At 52.4% G+C, this 16,610-nt stretch overlaps 1 protein-coding gene across 2 annotated transcripts in view; it reads right to left on the bottom strand.

Annotated features, from left to right (window-relative positions):
• SPTB (spectrin, beta, erythrocytic) overlaps nucleotides 1-16,610 on the bottom strand; it is a 115,923-nt gene that overhangs the window by 29,305 nt on the left and 70,008 nt on the right. For both annotated transcript variants that reach the window (XM_012724480.1, XM_004681784.2), the window contains exons 9-20: nucleotides 15,421-15,608; nucleotides 13,738-13,855; nucleotides 12,688-12,846; nucleotides 11,562-11,864; nucleotides 10,738-10,888; nucleotides 9,290-10,160; nucleotides 7,988-8,125; nucleotides 3,629-4,385; nucleotides 3,181-3,383; nucleotides 2,984-3,074; nucleotides 1,657-1,803; nucleotides 185-448 (exon numbers count right to left, since the gene is read on the bottom strand). In XM_012724480.1, the coding sequence (XP_012579934.1) occupies nucleotides 185-448; nucleotides 1,657-1,803; nucleotides 2,984-3,074; nucleotides 3,181-3,383; nucleotides 3,629-4,385; nucleotides 7,988-8,125; nucleotides 9,290-10,160; nucleotides 10,738-10,888; nucleotides 11,562-11,864; nucleotides 12,688-12,846; nucleotides 13,738-13,855; nucleotides 15,421-15,608 (3,390 nt within the window). The remainder of the gene's footprint in view (nucleotides 1-184; nucleotides 449-1,656; nucleotides 1,804-2,983; nucleotides 3,075-3,180; nucleotides 3,384-3,628; nucleotides 4,386-7,987; nucleotides 8,126-9,289; nucleotides 10,161-10,737; nucleotides 10,889-11,561; nucleotides 11,865-12,687; nucleotides 12,847-13,737; nucleotides 13,856-15,420; nucleotides 15,609-16,610) is intronic.

Raw genomic sequence — 16,610 nt, 5'->3', positions numbered from 1 at the left:
AAAAAAAAAAAGAAGGGTAGAAAATGGGTTATGAATCAGGAGACATTTTTTGCATGATAAAAGCAATTCCAGCCGAGTTTCAGGAGAACTTACTTCCAGGTGCAGTACTTACTTCTACGTTTCAAACCTTCTCCCCATGATCCCTTCTATTTCAGTACTCCAGATCTACAACCCCCTCACGTGCCTTCAGCTTAGCCAACATCCGGTTGACACTGGTCAGGTCCTTGCCGGGGTCGTCAGACCGCAGCTGGTCCTCCATGGCGCTGATCCACTTGTTGAGGTCAGCATGGGTCTGTGAGCGCAGATCAGAGCTCCTGGCCGCAGAGAGATGCTTGGCCTTCTCCTGCGTGGTGGCCTGAAGCTCATCCCAGAGCCGGTGCAAGGCTTCCAGCCTCTGGGACACCACGGCCACAAACTGGGGCTTCTCCTCCATCAGCTGTTTCCCTTCCTGTGCGGAGGAGGAGGAGGAGGAGGAGGAGAGCTCACCCTGAGGCCAGGTGGCTGCAGGGGGCTAGTGGAGAGGAGGTCACAGAGGCAAAGAATCTGCCTAGTATCACGGTGAGGCTCAATTGCAAGACCTCGTGCCTCAGTTATTTGTAGAATGTGGGACAGGGAGCTGGTGTTTGGGGCAAATGACTGAGGGACACTGCAGGATGAGCACTGCAGAGAAGGGCCAGCAGCACTAAAATATTGGGTGGCAGGGGATGATCTGAGATGTAGCCATGTATAACCACCATGGAGACCCCCAGTGCGTTCCACCCTCGTGATCATTTCCCAGAGGTTATGCACTAACTCTTAGTGGTGTCTTTTACTGAGTTTGTCTTAATTGGCTTATACCTATGTAAACGTCCATGGTGGGGAGGGTGGCGTACAGTATGTGATATGACTTGGGCTTAGGCATATAGGCCCAAGTGTTAACAATATCATGCACATGCCTAGTAACTGCCAAGCATTATTCTAAGTGCCATGATCTTTTAAATGTCCAGTGCTCACAATTCCATCTTGTAGGCACTATTATTATTCTTACTATATAGATGAAGAGAATGAGGCACAGGGAGGTTGAGCCATTAGTCTGGCTTGGAGTCTGCCCCCTTAGCCCTATGAAACATGTCCCGGGATGAACCCGGGGTTGCTTCATCCTGCATACCCACAGCAGGGAGGAGCAAAGCACTTGGTTGCCAGCACTAACTCCAGCTCTGGGCAAGCTGGTTATATAGAAGGGTCCTTAGGTCCCCCTCTTTGAGGGGTATGGATGACGACCCCTTCCAGTTGGTGACCCCATCCAAACAGCAAGGGTCACCAGTGCCCTGGACCACTCTGCTCATCTCAAGTAGTCCCCGTCCCTTGCAGGACAGAGTTCTGGTGAGAATAATGGAAGGCAATCGGAGACAGCTGCTGTCCTGACACTAGACCCACAAACTCTGGGCATCCTCGGGCTGCTGAACTGCCTGAGCTTCAGGTGACCCCAACAGGCACCGATTCTGACCAAGCATAACCAGCCCAGAATGCTGGAGGTTTAACAACTACTACTATTTAGAGAAGTCTTTCACTTCCAAGAGATCATTGTCCTATGAGCTGAGTGCGCTTGTCCCCTTCAGAGAAGCATAATTTGAGCTACGCTCCCACGCTGCACCCTCCCCCTTGCTCTTGACTTGCCGCATCGATGTTCTCCAGCCACCCTTGGTGCGAGGCCAGCTCTGCCACAAATGCCTGATGCTTCAACCATATGTTGTGAAGGTTTCGCGCCTCATCGTAGGAGACGTCCTGAGATGTCAGCAGCTTGTCATTGATCCAGAGCGTGAGCTGCGGGCAGGAGGAGGGGGCACTGTCATCCCCGAGTGTTTCTCCTTTGGCCAGGGGCTCAGACCGGATCGGCTGCCCACATCTGGCTGCAGGAGGAGGCCAGGCCAAGGAAGTGTGAGCACAGAGCAGAGCTGCTCTCCAACATGGAGCCCGAACCTCAGCACTGGCAACCCAAGTCCAGGATAAGATATGGCCCCGCGTGTCTTCCCTATCAGAGTGTGTGCTGTGTGACCCTAGGGATAGGTTTCTTCTCTCCATAGGACTGAGGGCAGAGCCAGCAAATTGCAGGAACTCAACAGGTGTTGAGTGAATGGAGAATAAACCCCTGGCAGGTGAGAAAACATTAGCCAGCACAGAAATTGTTATCTGAGGAAGAAGTCCAGGGCAAGCACTAGAGTTAACAGTGAGGGAAGAACTGTGGGGGTGGCCTACATTCCCAAGACCTCCCAGCAGCTTGAGTCAGTCTGTGCTAGGGCAAGTGCACATGAAACGGAACTTCTTGAACTGAAAGGGAGAGGATGTGAAGGGGAGAGAGCAGTGAGACGTCAGCGGAAGCTTTGTCCCACATGGAAGTTCCACTAACAGAGGGGCCAGGAGTGCAGTTAAGGCCTTGTACAGCTTGCCCCAGGCTGAGCAAGGAGCAAGCTCTCCAATCAGGATGCTTGTTAAACTGAGTTTTGTTTTGTTTTGCTTTGTTTTCTCATTCTGACCCATCTGGTCCTGAATTTGGCCCAGCAGTCTGCATTTAACCTGAGCCAGCACTGTGCTTCATAATTTGCAAGGTCAGTGTAAAGTGAAAATGTTCAAACTTGGTAACAATTTCAAGATACAACAGCAGAGCAAGTTCAGGGCTTTCTAAACATGGGATCTGTGGATGCACAGGTTACATGTCTTTGAAGCTGGCTGCTTTTGCCCAGGTACTAGATGATTCTTAGGCCACCTCTTGACAAACCAAAAGATAACTTTCCAGATTATAAAAAAGGGGTGGGGGTGGGGTGAGGGTGGAGGAAAAACTGTGAGACTGAAGATTCTAGAGGGTGACCTAAGCCATCCAGTTCTCAGCTTCCACTCAAGCAATCCCAGACCTTTGAGTCAAAGAGAATCCTCATGGCCATTTTACAACCCCGGGGCGCTTTTGTGAAGTGCTCTTGTGAAGTGCCCTGCCTTGCTGCAGCCTCACCTCCTGGCAGTTCTGGAGAAAGTCCTGGAGCTCCAGGTTGTCTCTCAGAAGAACTGAGCCTTCCTGGGCCCTCTCTTCATTCCTCCTGTACCTAGAACAGAAGCCAGCAGCACAGTCAAGACCATGCCGGACCTGGTCCCCCAGCAGCATGACCAGCCCTACCCAGTTCCTGCTGTGACCCAGGGGGTGGACAGTACCTGTCCTCAATCAGCTGCACCTTCTCCTTGATCTTGTCTGAATAGAGGTTTCCCTCGGCGACCAGCTTGTTTCCGGAGTCCACAGGACTCAAGATCTTTTCCCTATTGTTCTCCATGGACACCAAGAACTCCTCAAACTTCCGGATCCCAGCCTCTGCAGCTTCTAAGGAGTCTGGGGGCTCCAAGTGGGCCAGAGTGTACTCCTGTAGGAGCAAGTTTCCAGATAAGGATGAAGACAAGCCGAGAGGCAGTGAGGGCTTGCCAGGCAGAGCACCGGGTACAGCCACCAGACACTTGTCCCTCTAACTAGTGGCTAGAGAGAGCCCAAAAGCAGCATAATTTGGCCCCTGAACTCTCTAGCACATTCATAGACCTACCAGTGCATCGCTGTGCACCCCCTACCTCCCTCCCCTCACCCCGACCTCTGGTCCTGATTGTCTCTCCCCACCTGGTTGCTGAGGATGGCTTCAGCCTGCTTGGCATCTTTTTGGAATTCCTGGAAACCGAGGCACTGGGCAAGGGAGCGGCCACGGCTCTCCCACATCCGACGCAGGGCATCCCAGCCGGAATCCAGGCCTTCCAGTCGCTGCCCCAGGAGCAGGTACTCGGGGTCTGTCTGGCCGTGGATCACCTTCTCCCCAGATGCTTTGACATGTTGGTAGCTGTCCTGGTGCCCGTCAATCTCATCCTTGATGGCTGCATGTTGCTGCAGAAGCTGCTCTGCCTCTGGGAGGGACTCAGGCGTGTCCTCTGAGGCTACAGCCTTCTGGGCCATGGACAGCCAGGCCTGGAAGTCATCCAGGTCCTGCAGGAAGGCCTGCAGCTGGCTGGCCTCACCCAGAGAGGCCTCCTGGCCCTTCAGGGCTGCCTGTAGGCCCTGCCACAGCTCTTCCACATACGCCTGCCGCCGGCCAATGTCCTCCTTGAGCTCAGGGTGGGACTGCATCAGCCGCTGTGACTCCCGCTCCAGGGCACCCACACGGGCTTGGATGGCAGCCACATCGCGTTCTAACCCAGACAGCTTCCGCTGGATGGCGATGACGCCCGCCAGGTCCTTGCCCAGGTCCTTTGTGGACTCTACCACCTTCGTCTTGTCCGTGATCCACTTGCTAGTCTCCTCACAGTCCACACAGTAGTTGTGCACCCGCAGAGCCGAGTCCACTGCCTCCCGCCGGTCTGACACCATGGCCTGGAATGCCTGCCACCTGCCACGGGCACAGGGAGACACTTTCTTCCTAACTCTTCCCAGATTTCCCACCATAGTCACTCCCCAGAGGCTTCGCACATCTAACAAAATCATCTACCTAAACCATTTGTGATGATCCACTTTATTGGATAAAGATCCACTTTATCCAATTTTGTGCCAAACATTTGTGAACTACCAGTTAAACCTTTCCATCAGCAGGAGGTGAGCAACGATGTGATTTCGTACATAGTTGAATTTTGGGTAGACATGTATTATTTCCCCAGTATTTTACATACTGAAAATAATTAGAACGTCCAATTGTCAACTTCAAGAGTGCTTTGGGACACAGGGTCCCAGCTGCCCTAGAGGAAATGCCTGGACCCACATTCAAGGCATCTGGGGGATAAGAGAAGTGTCTTGGGCTCTAAAAGAAAGGAGGCCTGGGAAGAGGAGGAAGGAGAGGGGTGGGGGAGAAGCTGGGATTACAATTAGAATGGATCACATAGTCTCATCTTCAAAAGCAGGGCTAGAATGAAGCTGGGAGACACACAAAGGCCTGACTGAAGTACTGGGAGCCTGGGTTGGAGCCTCTTTTAAAGAGCTGCCCGCCAGCCCAGCCTCACCACCACCAGAGACAGCGCTCATGGCCGGGCTTACTCATCCTGTCTCCCCCCACTACAGAAGCACATGAGAAAAACCGATTGGCTAACCGAGCTCTTCTCCCCTGCCTATCTTAGCCTTTGGGGGAATAGACAGCCAGACAGCTTAGCTGGCTAGGAAGTATGTGGGGTAGAGAGAGCTTATGGCTCATGATATAACCACAGTGTAAACTTTTATGCACACAGCACACCCTGAGCAAAGTGCCACTCAGGAGTACATGGGTGACCGATGGCAGGTGTAGTGGAGGTCATCTGAGCTATGTATCAGTGAGGAAATCTCCAGCTCCTCCACTAGGGTGAGTCACTTAAGGATGGGCCCTGAGTCTCACTCATGTTTGTTGGCCCAGCTCCTGGGTAGTGGAGCTGGAGGGACAAGGCAGACATGCTGGGTGAGACACATGGAGGGCACTCCCCGGAGCAACAACAGCAGCAGCCTGCTGGGGAGATAAGCCTGGGAAAGATCAGGGACCCCAGGAGAGAGCAGAGCCCAAAGACTTCTCCGCTCCCCTCTTAGACCATGAAGCCCCCAAGCCCTGGGAATTCTGTGCCTGATATACAGAAGATGCTGAGGCTGACAGGTCTGGTGAAAGGAGGTGAAATTCAAACCTCTATGAAATGATAATGAGGTACCCGGGCTATGAGATCTCCCAGGCCTGGCTAGAAGACACTGGAGAGGGTCTGGCTGTGCCCCCCAGCAAGAATACCTAGGGGGATTTTCTAGGCCTTCCTGGTGTGGCCTCACCACAGCCACCAAGCAGATGCCACACCAAAGATGGCCTGGAACTGGGTTCAGTCTGCCCACTTTCCCCCTTGACTGCACTGTCTGGAGCAAGTGGGCAGTCAGCACCAGTGAGGCCATGTCAGAAATCCAGGTTTAGTTCTGGGACCACAACCTTTAGTGAGGTACTGGTCACCTAGAATGCACACAGTAGAAGGTCTTCACATATCCAGTAAGTGTTTGACAAAAGTATGTGCCAAGCTTGGTCAATGTTCACTTGTTAGCCATTTACTGCACAAGAATCATGCTCCTTGATTCAGTGATGAGGTTCTGGGGACAGCAATGCATGAAGCAAAGGGCTTGTTCTCCTTTGTGTGAACAGAGACAGGTAAATAAGTCTACAATCCATCAGGGGGTGATAGGCGCAATGAAATAAATAAATAAAATCAGGTAACAGAATAGAGGCAGAAGGACCGGTGAGGGAGGTATGTGAATTTTTTGGTTTGACGGTCAGCGAGGGTTGCTCCAATTTAATGTGGGTGCTGAGACCTGAACAATAAGGGGGTAAAAGAAACGGGTAGATGTCAAAAGGACACTCCAACCAGGGACTCTCAGACAGCCATATGCAAGTTACTCAAAGCACTGAGGACTCCACATGAGCGCAGAGCTCTTCCTCTGTCAGACTCTTGTCGGAAGGCTCGTTAGCACGAGTAGTTACAAGGCAAGGCTGAATGCAAAGCGCCACACCCGTGCTGAGGAGGACCCGAGAGTTTGGCATCTGGGGCACTAGAATGGAGGAAACAGGGACTGACCTGAAGATGGGCAGGATTTGGACTACGTAGTTGGAGGAGAATGCCAACTGGCAGAGGGAGCAGCAGAGGGCTAGAGGTGGAACTGTAGGGAGAGGTGAGAACGACAGTTGTTTTTTAAAATATTTGCAGAACTGTCACAAGGACATAGAATCTGAGGAAGCTGCGCTCTCACTAAAGTGTGTTCACATTTCAAGGAGGCAGATTTCTGCTTGATGCTTGATGTTGAGATTGAACTTCCTAAACAGCATGATGGAGCACATGGGAAGGGGGTGAGCTCCCCAGTTCTGGTAGTGTTTATGTGGGGGTCCACTTTTGGGGGGGGGACACAGCTAGACCACGTGACTTCTCAGGAAGCTTTCAATTCTGGTTTAGTGGGAGACTGAAAAACCCAGAGCCTCAGGTTCTCCTTCTCTCACCTAAGGACGTCAAATGTCTAGGTGCACACCACTTAGGTGTGTCTCATTTAGACCACAGACGTGTAGGTGACAGGGGCTTCCAGTCTCTCACAGGGGCAGCCCTGTCATCTCCAAGTATAAAGAGGAACACATGAGGCATCCTCCTTTTGCAAAGAAGAATTAGGGAGTCCTCTCCTGAATGGCAGCCCCATCTTTAGATACTAAGACCAACAGCCCTTTTTACTGACCTGCCAGATCCCAGCCATCCCCTACACTACACAGGCTACCACCAGGGTCTCCACTGTGCTGACCCTTTTTTCCCCCCTAACACCGCCTCCCAGATTGTCCAGATTATCCCAGGCAGTGCAGGACTCAGGCACCAAAGCGAAGAGGCCCAGGGCTGGAGAGGTGGTAAACATGTGGCATGGTGGCTGTATGCAGGGCCCCAAGTGACAAACAAGGAGCATGGGTGTGTTCTCTGTCTCAGAGCTCCCCCAGACCTTGTACTGAAAGCCAGCACCCCATCTCCAAGGGCACCTCAGGAGCTGCTTTTTGTTCTGGCCACAAAGCATGCTCACAGTTTCCTGCTAATTCTCCTCTTCCTTCAAGCCAGCCTCGTTATCGATGCTGTATTATGTGCAAGCAGGGGCCTTCCTTTATGGACAGTACTGAAGAGCTCTCAAAAAGCAATTTTCCCTGCCAAAGAATATACAGGGAAATGTGGCCTGCGTGCATATGGCCTGGTTCTAACTACGGTTCACTCCGAATGTCTCCCCCATCACACACAACATCCCTCCCCCACCTCCACAGCCCTGTGCCTTCAGGATTACACAGCTCCCTCCTTCCATGGGCACACAACACACAGATCCTTCTCTTCATTGCTATAGCTCCAGTGTGGAAGGAGACTGTGGCCGGGAAAGACTGAGGGCACAGCCCTGGCATGACACAGCAGGCCGCCTGACTTTTAGGCCACACCCCCCAGGGTATCTCAGGTGCCAGGAGAAAATGCGCCCAGCTCCAGCCCACACCCTTCCCACCTGGTGTTCAGGTGGTCCTGGTACCGCTTCACTTCTCCGCTGCGGGGGTGACCACTCTCTACGAGGCTGTTGGCAGCCAGGTTCACACCATCAATCTGAGACATCAAAGTCTTCATCTCCTGGTCCAGGATGTCAAACCTGGTGTGACCGAGAAAATGAGGATAAGTGAGGTGGCAGCAGGCCGGAGGCCAGCGGCCATTTAGGCTCCAGAACGAGCAGCTCTTGCTTTCGCCTTCCACCTCCTAAATGCACCTGGGCACATGAAAGGGGTGGTGGTGAAAAGAGAAAGATCTCAATATGGCCGATTAGCTGGTTCACACGTCCCACTTCAGTTTAGCATTTCCTAGACCAGGCGTGAAGAGAGTAGGCCTCTGGGGTCTACGGCCATGCCACCCTGAACACACCTGATCTCAGAAGCTAAGCAGGATCGGGCCTGGTTAGCACTTGGATGGGAGACCAACAGGCCTCTGGCTCAGTGGAGAGGCCCAGAGGAAGAATAGGTGAATGTTATTTTTGGAGGTGAGAAGGGGGTTTCAACTGTCATGAGAAACCCCACCGTAGCTCTGTTAGCCCAGCTGCTGCTCTTGGTCCCTGTAGCCACTGCCTGACACCTTGACCTGAAGGAACCCTCCCAGCAAGGTGCTCTGTTCCAGGTAGGAGAAGGAAGCTGCTGCAGAAGGGGCTGTGCAGGTATGACAGGTGATCTGGGTCCCTCCAGAATCAGTGGGCCACCATGGCACGCTCCAGGGAGTGGCTTCTCCTCTTCAGTACCCTGGACCTATGCTGGGGATCCTGGGATGCCACACAGACTGGGAGCAGCCTACTCATGCCAGAATGCTGAGGGGCTCTCACCCCCACAATGAAAGTTGCCTTGTAGATTGCTAGTTTGCAAACTGTTCTCTGCGGCTCCCTGAGGATTTGTGACTTAGGGGTGGTGAGAGAGAACTAGAGCTGGTGGGGTCCCAGCCCCCACCTCCTTCACTCACTTCAGCCCCAGTTTGCTCTGTGTGTCAGCAATAGACACAACTCATTTGAACGAAGTGTGTGTGGTTTAAGAGCAACTGCGTAGCTGATCTACAGAGGCCCCTTCCTGTCGATTTGTGGAAAATCCCTGGGGTAAAGTACCCCATGTCACAGAGCCCGATTAGAGCTTGTGACTTCCAATATCTGGCTTCCAATGTCTGCAATAGAGGGCATCCCAGGGCCTCTGGAAGAGACCCTGGTTGACCGAGACGCTGTCACCACGCTAGGCAGGTGTAGGGAGACGGCGCAGGGAGAGAGAAGGGCAGGGCCAGCTCTGACCTGTGCTGCACAACCTCGAGGTCCTCCAGCGTGTCTGGGATCTCCATCTGGGCCAGCCACTTCTCCTTCTCACCCATCCACAGCTCACAGGCATCTGTCTCCCCAAACACTGTGTACAGGTCCAGGGCGTCCTGCAACCTCTGCCGGCGCAGGTCTGCCTGGGCCACCACCTGCTGGTACAGCTCCCGGAGGGCCTGCAGCCTTTTGGTCACATCTGGGGAATCCCGGAACTCTTGGGGGAAGCCCTGGGCCTGAGTTTCCAGATGCTCCATCACCCCGCGGCTCTCCTCCAGCTCCTCCAGGAAGTCCTTGTGTTTCTTCCCCAGGGCTCGTGTGGCCCCTTCATCCTGCCCAACGTCTTCACCTGAGAGCAGCCGGTGGGCATCTTGCAGCCAGGCTTTCAAGTCGTCCGCATCACCCTGGAACTGGAAGAAGTTTTCAGCATCCTGGAGGTTCTTCTTGCGAAAGGCAGCCAGTTCCTTGAGCTGGTCCCACTGGGCAGACACCTCCTTTATTCGTGCCTCAATCTGTGGGTGTCCAAACTGCTTGCGGGCAACCATGCCCTCGGCTTCCTGGAAGATCTGCTCCAGGTGGGCATCTAGCCCTCGGAGCTCATCCTCAAAGGCCTTGTGCTTGCGCTGCAAGATAAGCACGCTGGTCAGGTCCTTGCCATAATCCAGTGAGGAGTAGATCTGCTCCTTCTCCTTGATCCAGCTTTCGGCCTCATCCATCTCCCAGAAGAACTTCCAGAGCCGCTTGGACTGCTCCAGCTGGGCCTTCCGCCCAGCTGCCATGTTGCTCAGTTCCCCAAAGCACTGCTCCAGGTGACTGACACGGTCCTGGATGACCTGGGGGTCACAAGGTTGGTATCCTGGGGGAATGGGGGGGACAAAAAAGGGTAAGAGCTTCAGATCAGTTGTAGGCTCAAACCATACAATCTCAATCTGCCATATCACTAGGGTTTGGGGGTCCTATAGGGGGTCCCAGTTGCTCAGAGTGCAGGCCAAGTTCTTTAAAATTAGTTAGCACTAAAACTTCAGGCATAAGGGAAGTCGAAAGATGGGCGAGCTCTTAGTAGAAAAGCACAATGTGAAATTATTCTCTGAAATACCCAGTCATACATTTCAAGATGATTGATTCTTCAAGGCCACATTCTCCCATTTAACACCTGAGGCTAGAAACCTAAATTGTCTCTACCATAACAGAGAACGAAAGAAGGATGATGCCTTCTTACTGGTGCTTATAAACACGTTCTCATTATAGCTGACCAAAGCAGTTGCCTGCTCCTTGGAGAGTTTTTCTATCCCTCAAGCCTCTCTCTGGCATCATTGGGCAAGGAAAGAGGCAGAATTCTAAAACTAGATTTATCTAAACTGGTTGGTGGAGTGCGAGCCAGTGGATGGGGCTCTGTTTGAAAGGCCTCAAGAGGGAGACAGTCTTGCTCTCACCTTTCCCCTCAGTGAACTGCAAGGTAGCTGCGGTAATGGCCTTCACTTTGTCCCCTTGGATGGCAATGTCAGCCTCCATCAACTTGTGCTTCTGGAGCAAGTCCTCGACTTCCAGTAAGTGCTTCCCAAAGTCAGCAGACAAGAGATGAGCCTGGTAACACAGGAAGGGCAGACATGGTAGAGGGGAGGGAGACCCCTCCCTGCAGGCACTGTGCCTGCCTCTGGGCCAGGGCGAGTCCAGGCTGCTTCTCAGCATGGAGGCAACTACAGAGCAGGCGCCCCACTGGGAGAGCCCATCAGGATCACTCCTGCACTCTGGAGCCCCACACTAGATCGCCTGCATCTGTCTGCGTTTAAGGCATGTTTTTGGAATGCTCCATGCCCAGTCTGGTGTGCGTCCTCATTTGGAAGCCACTGTGGTAGAGGGAGAGGAGAGTCAGGATTCAGACTTCTCGGATGCCCCTCTTCTAAGGGGAGTGGGAGGCTGGACACTTAACCGGAGTCAAATCATGATTACTCAGTGCCCAATTCTTCAGACTACTGGTTCATGTCTGCCTCTTTTAGGCCCTGCAGGTTGGCATCTGTGCTATTTCGAGCCCAGGATTTCTTGATTACTGGGGATACAGTGGACCTGGGCTGATACCTTGTCTGGAACAGAACAGGCCACACAGTTGCTAGGCAAAGGCAGCCAGACACTGCAGCCTCAGTTTCTCCATTCTGAATCAGCGATTGACTGAGAGGCGTCACCTGCAGGGCCGTCATGAGGCCTAGCCTGGGGGCTGGCCAGAGGGCAGGGTGGGGCATGGGTGGCCCCCGGGGCCCACCTTGATCTCGTCCATCCAGTCGATGCTGTGCAGCATGTCCTGGAAGAGCTTCTGTAGTGCCAGGGTGGTCTCCAGTCTCTGGCGCCGGGCCCTCAGCAGCTCCTGCAGGTAGCTCCACAGGCGCAAGATGTTGTCCTTGCGGGCGGTGATGCGCTTCTGGTCATGGTAGTTCTCCTTCTCCAGCTCCTGCGCCAGGTCCTCCAGGGCTCTCACCCGCTCCTCATAGGCTGCCGTGTCCGTCTCAATGGCTTCATGCTTCTTTTTGGCGGCCTCCACAGCTGCCAGGTCATACCCGAAGTTATCCTGTTCCACAGGGGAGAAACAGACAGCTTGGCCAGGCTTCCCTTGGCGAGTCCCCAAAGGCAGAGAAAAAGCAAGTCCCTTTAGAGCAACTGCTGGAAGGGAAAGCCGGTCCCCAAGCAGTCAGATCTGCCGTCTTTTCCAGCCAGTCTGATCTGAGCCAAGTTCTACTGAATAAATGTCTCACAAGATCCTCGCAAGCAGTTCAAGGTTTCACTGACTGTGCCATATGTGTGGGTAAGGCTATGTGCATGTTAGTGACACAGCCCTTTCGTGGCCTGCCTGTACCCACCGCCCTGCCCCAGTGGACCTGCCTGGTTCTGGGCAGGAAAGCCTGTGCTTCCTTGGAAGCCCTGAGCTGCAAACAGAAGGCTCAGCTCCCAGTGTTGAGGTACATACACCCTCGCCAGTGCTCTCAAGGCTTGCTTTCCCTTTTCTGGATGGAATTTAATTGGTTTCAAGCTCCAAGTGGGAAGAAACAGATGCTCTAGTGGAGAAATCAGCCCTGGGGTCAATTCTGAGCTAGTGAAATATGACATAGCCCTAGAGACCACACCTACAAGACCATTGTTTACTGTCAACTCAGACCCCAGCATTAGTTGTCACTGGTTCACATAAGACAACTTCCACGGGCATTTTAGGAATGTGAAGCTCTTTCCTAAAAGAGCCTTGACAAAACTCTGCAGCATTCCTTCCACAGATGAGAATCTTAAGCCACCCGATCTTGGGGGGCAGGCAGTGAGGTCTGGGGAGAGACCTCTCCTGCTGCAGCCAAGAGGCCAGCTTCCTCTCCCCGGTCCCCACCCCAACAGGTGTCCCCCACTACCTGGGCCACAAGGCGCTGATTTTCATTGAGCCACGTTTCTCTCATGGCAGCTTTTCGGTCAAAGCGCCGGGCCAATTGCTCCAGCTTCTCCTGGCGAATGAGCTCATTTCTCAGGGCTAGCTCCCGCCGATACTCTGCTTCTTCCAGGCTTTCCCAGGCCTGCATGGGGTACAGGGAGCGTTCTTGACACAAAAGAAACACCCAGGTCTGGGTTCTCTGTCTTGCCAACCTTGAGTGATTTCAAGAACCTGAGCCGAAGCCTCATGTTCTGAGGTGACGTGGTAGCAGATTAAAGATGAGCAGCAATCTTTTGGCTTTCCTATCTAGGCCAACCCGAGATTCGGGGAGCACTGGGTGTGCCCTCCCAATTTCCCCTAAACCTGACTCAGGTCCTTGGTCTAACAGAATGGTGTTTGTGGATACTCCAAAATGTCTTATTGACTGAACAGCTAGCTCGCCCCTATTAAAATTCCAGATGGTAAGTCTCCAAACCTCTACAATATCATAACACATTTACTTTTTTTTTTTTTTTAAATAAATGGTTACTATATGCCACATTCAAACTCAAGGATGGGCTATAAAACTAGCTCTGGGGCCTCTCTGGTGGCCTTGTGGTTAAATCTCAGCATTATCACCACAACAGCCAGGGAGTTAATCCACATGGCGCAGCAGACCTCTCCTGTCTCGTCTGTTGCTCCTCTTAGCAGGGTATTTCAGTAGATCCACCTGTTCTGCTCCCTACTCTGTCTCTGGGAATCCTCTCATCACCCCAGACCTCCGGCCTACACTCCAGCTCTTTTATGCAAAAATAAATAAAAACCTTTAATAGTAACTAAACTAGCTCTGAAAAATGGACTTGAGTGTCTGAAAAGGAGGCTGAATCGATGGATGGTGAATGGAATATGGCCTGTTAGAACTGGATTTAGACAGCACTCACCCCAATACAATACCAAGGAAAGGGGCTTAGTTTAACCCTGACAAGTGACCATTCGCTGTGCCCACATCAGGACTCCAACCCACTGCAAGGTACAATGGAAAACGCTGCTGTACCCGGTTGATGTCAGACACTAGCTTCCCATCGTGGGGCGTGTACACTTTCTGGTTGTTGGCTCTCATTCGGGACTGGATGGTAAAAAGTAGTACTTCTAGATTTCCTTTCTCCTGAAACCTGTTAAGAGCACAGAGGTAGGTAGATTAGTGTTGAGATCCACAGCCAAATTTCTGCTGAAGCCAATCTGAAACCACCAGAGAGGCAACTGGAAGCTTGGATAATGAAGCATATTTCCCTTAAACACAAAGAAAAAGTAAAGAGGATGGATAGGAGATGGACAGAACTACTTACCTGTTAAAATAGCTAACACACTTACTGAGTTCTGGCAAGGGCTGAGTCTTTATTATACAAGTCAGGGGAAACAAAACAGCTACCCCAGCATTTGCTAGTCTAATGTATGCTTCCACAGGGGAATGGCGAAGTGGGGTATTTTGCCAATTCCTGCAGATGGCAAGTTTTATCAATCCATACAGAGAAACTTCCCTGTTCTGTGTATGATGAAGATATCTGAGTAGTTTTATTGGGTGGGTCAATAAAACCTTAGAAGTAGCATTGTCCACGTAAGAACATCCTGCAGCTGAAAGCAACTATCTGATGAGTGGCTCTCCAGAGACGTTCTGGAGAGGGGAGGAAAGGCTGGGTTTTGAGAACTGGCCGGGGGAAAGGTGTGGAAGGCCAGGTCCAAGCTCCAGTTGACAAGGCACTTTCACATTTCTCAAGCTGCCAAGTATTTACCCACTTCTGCACCCCCTCACAGGACAGTGGGAGATCAGAAGAGAGCAAGGCCCCCACCTGGAAGCCAGCCTGGTGTACCTGGCTGCTCAAGGACACTTCAAGGGCCTTCACTGTGACCCCGAATACTGTCTCCACAGCCAGAGATATCACCCTGTGTAGTGGTTGGCAGAATCACAGGGGGTGCTATCTATAATGAATGTAGGACTTTAAAAGTGGGTTAGTGTCAGACCTGAAATCAGATACTTGTTTATAGTACACTCTAGACTCCGAGTCTCACCGTTCCCTGTTTGGGAGTCATGAATGAAAAATGTGGGAGGTGAGAAGGGGAGGAACAAGGCAGAGGGCACCACTGATGAGTTAGAAATCATTTCAGGGGAGCTGGCCCACTAAGGCCAGGTGAGCTAGAACATCCCCTGTGTGCTTTGCACGGTTGTATAATAATGTGTGTGTGCACAAGCGTGCGGGCCCTGCACACACATTACATGGAGCAGAGGTCCCGAGAGGCAAGCAAGGTGCTCTGCTGATGAGCAGAGAGGAGCGAGTAAGAAGGACGGACTTGAGGACTGACAGGCCTCACCCAGAGAGCTCTGAGGCTGAAATGCAGAGACTGTTACCAGAAAACTACCCCAAAGCTCTGTGCCTAGATGGAGAGGAACTTTCCAGCACAGGTTCTGTGAAGAGTCTCTGAAGTCTAAACCTCCTGCCCCCTTTAGGGACCAGGGAAAGTATTTTTCTTATTTCCTATGAGTCGGGGTTACTCATCAATGCCTGTTTCCTATAGACTGGTGGCTTGAGAATAGGAAGGCAAGGAGTGCATGAAGTAGGTGATGGATTGAAGCCCTCCGACCTTGAGGATGCACTTCACAAGGCCCAGTGCCTGGCTCTGCTTTTTGGCAATCGCTGTCCTGGCCACTGAGACCACTGCCCTCCCGAGCCATGGCCCTTACTTGGGTGGCTTCTCCACAGTGCGGTAGGTGCTGAAGGCCTGCAGTTGCTGCTGGACCCCAGCCAGTGAGTTGGCAAACTTGCGGCTGTTCAGGACGGTAATGGTCTGCTCGATCCAGGTGAGCAGATCCGAGGCCAGCCCGCTGTACTTTTCAATCATCTTCTCAGTCTCAATGGCATGGTCGATCACCTAGGGAATCTCTCATTAGTTTTCCTCAGAGATGGGCAATGATGCCAAAGAGGCCACCAATGGGACCCACGATCAAGGTGCCCTGAAATGGGACTCACCCTTCCCACAAGCCCTGGGGTGTTCTGTCCCTGAGCTCAAGACTGTTGTAAAGCAGAGGAATAGACTGGGAGTGGGAAAAGTTCCCTTTATATGCTCATTACAGCACAGAGAGCTGCCCTGCCTGGGCAGATTCTAGCCTATTAGCCCCCAGAGGGGTCAAGGTCTTGTCTATTTTCTAAAGTGTATTAGAAAAGGAGGGCTTCTGGGCACTCTCTTTGCTAAAAGCCAGGTGCATAAGAACCCATAGAGAAAGGACTCTGGCACAAGAGGCTGCACAATAGGGTTATTTCCTCATAGAAGTGGGAGCCTAAGAGGTCTGAAGATCACAATCTATCATGCCAATGAAGCCTATTTTGGTCATGAGCCATGGGTCATGACAGGTGGAAGACCTCAGAGCTGAGGCCTTGACTTCTTGCAGGACAGATCATCAACCTACTTTGGAATTCAGTTTGTGAACCATCAATTTGGCAATGGGTAGGGGATGATCTGCACCCCTAGCCATAGCTGGGGCTCAGACATGAGGCTTGAGGATGGGAAAAGGGTGTCTAGGGCCCTCCCTGGTGGCACAATGGGTTAAAGCACTGCACATGGCGCTATCTGCAGTCAGGGAGCTGACCCACATGGCGTGGCAGACCTCTCCTGACCTGCCCGCTGCTCCCCTCAGCAGTGTACTTCATTGATCTGCCTGTAATGCTCTCTACTCTCTGTCTCTGCTGAATTCTCTCTTCCCACCCCACACCTCTGGCCTGTACCCCAGTTCTATAAGCATACTAAATTTTTTTTTTTAAAGAGGGTATCTCGGGCCCTCCCAGGTGGCGCAGCGGGTTAACGCACTGCACTAAGAAGCTTAAGCCACTTCCCCATGAGTTCGATCCCCGCCTGCCCCGGAGGAGATCCACATGG

Source organism: Condylura cristata, unplaced genomic scaffold (genome assembly GCF_000260355.1).
Source record: "Condylura cristata isolate star-nosed mole 26May11 unplaced genomic scaffold, ConCri1.0 scaffold00013, whole genome shotgun sequence".
NCBI lineage: Eukaryota > Metazoa > Chordata > Mammalia > Eulipotyphla > Talpidae > Condylura > Condylura cristata.
Note: the sequence above shows the minus strand (reverse complement) of the source record. Positions and strands in the feature narration are given on the sequence as shown.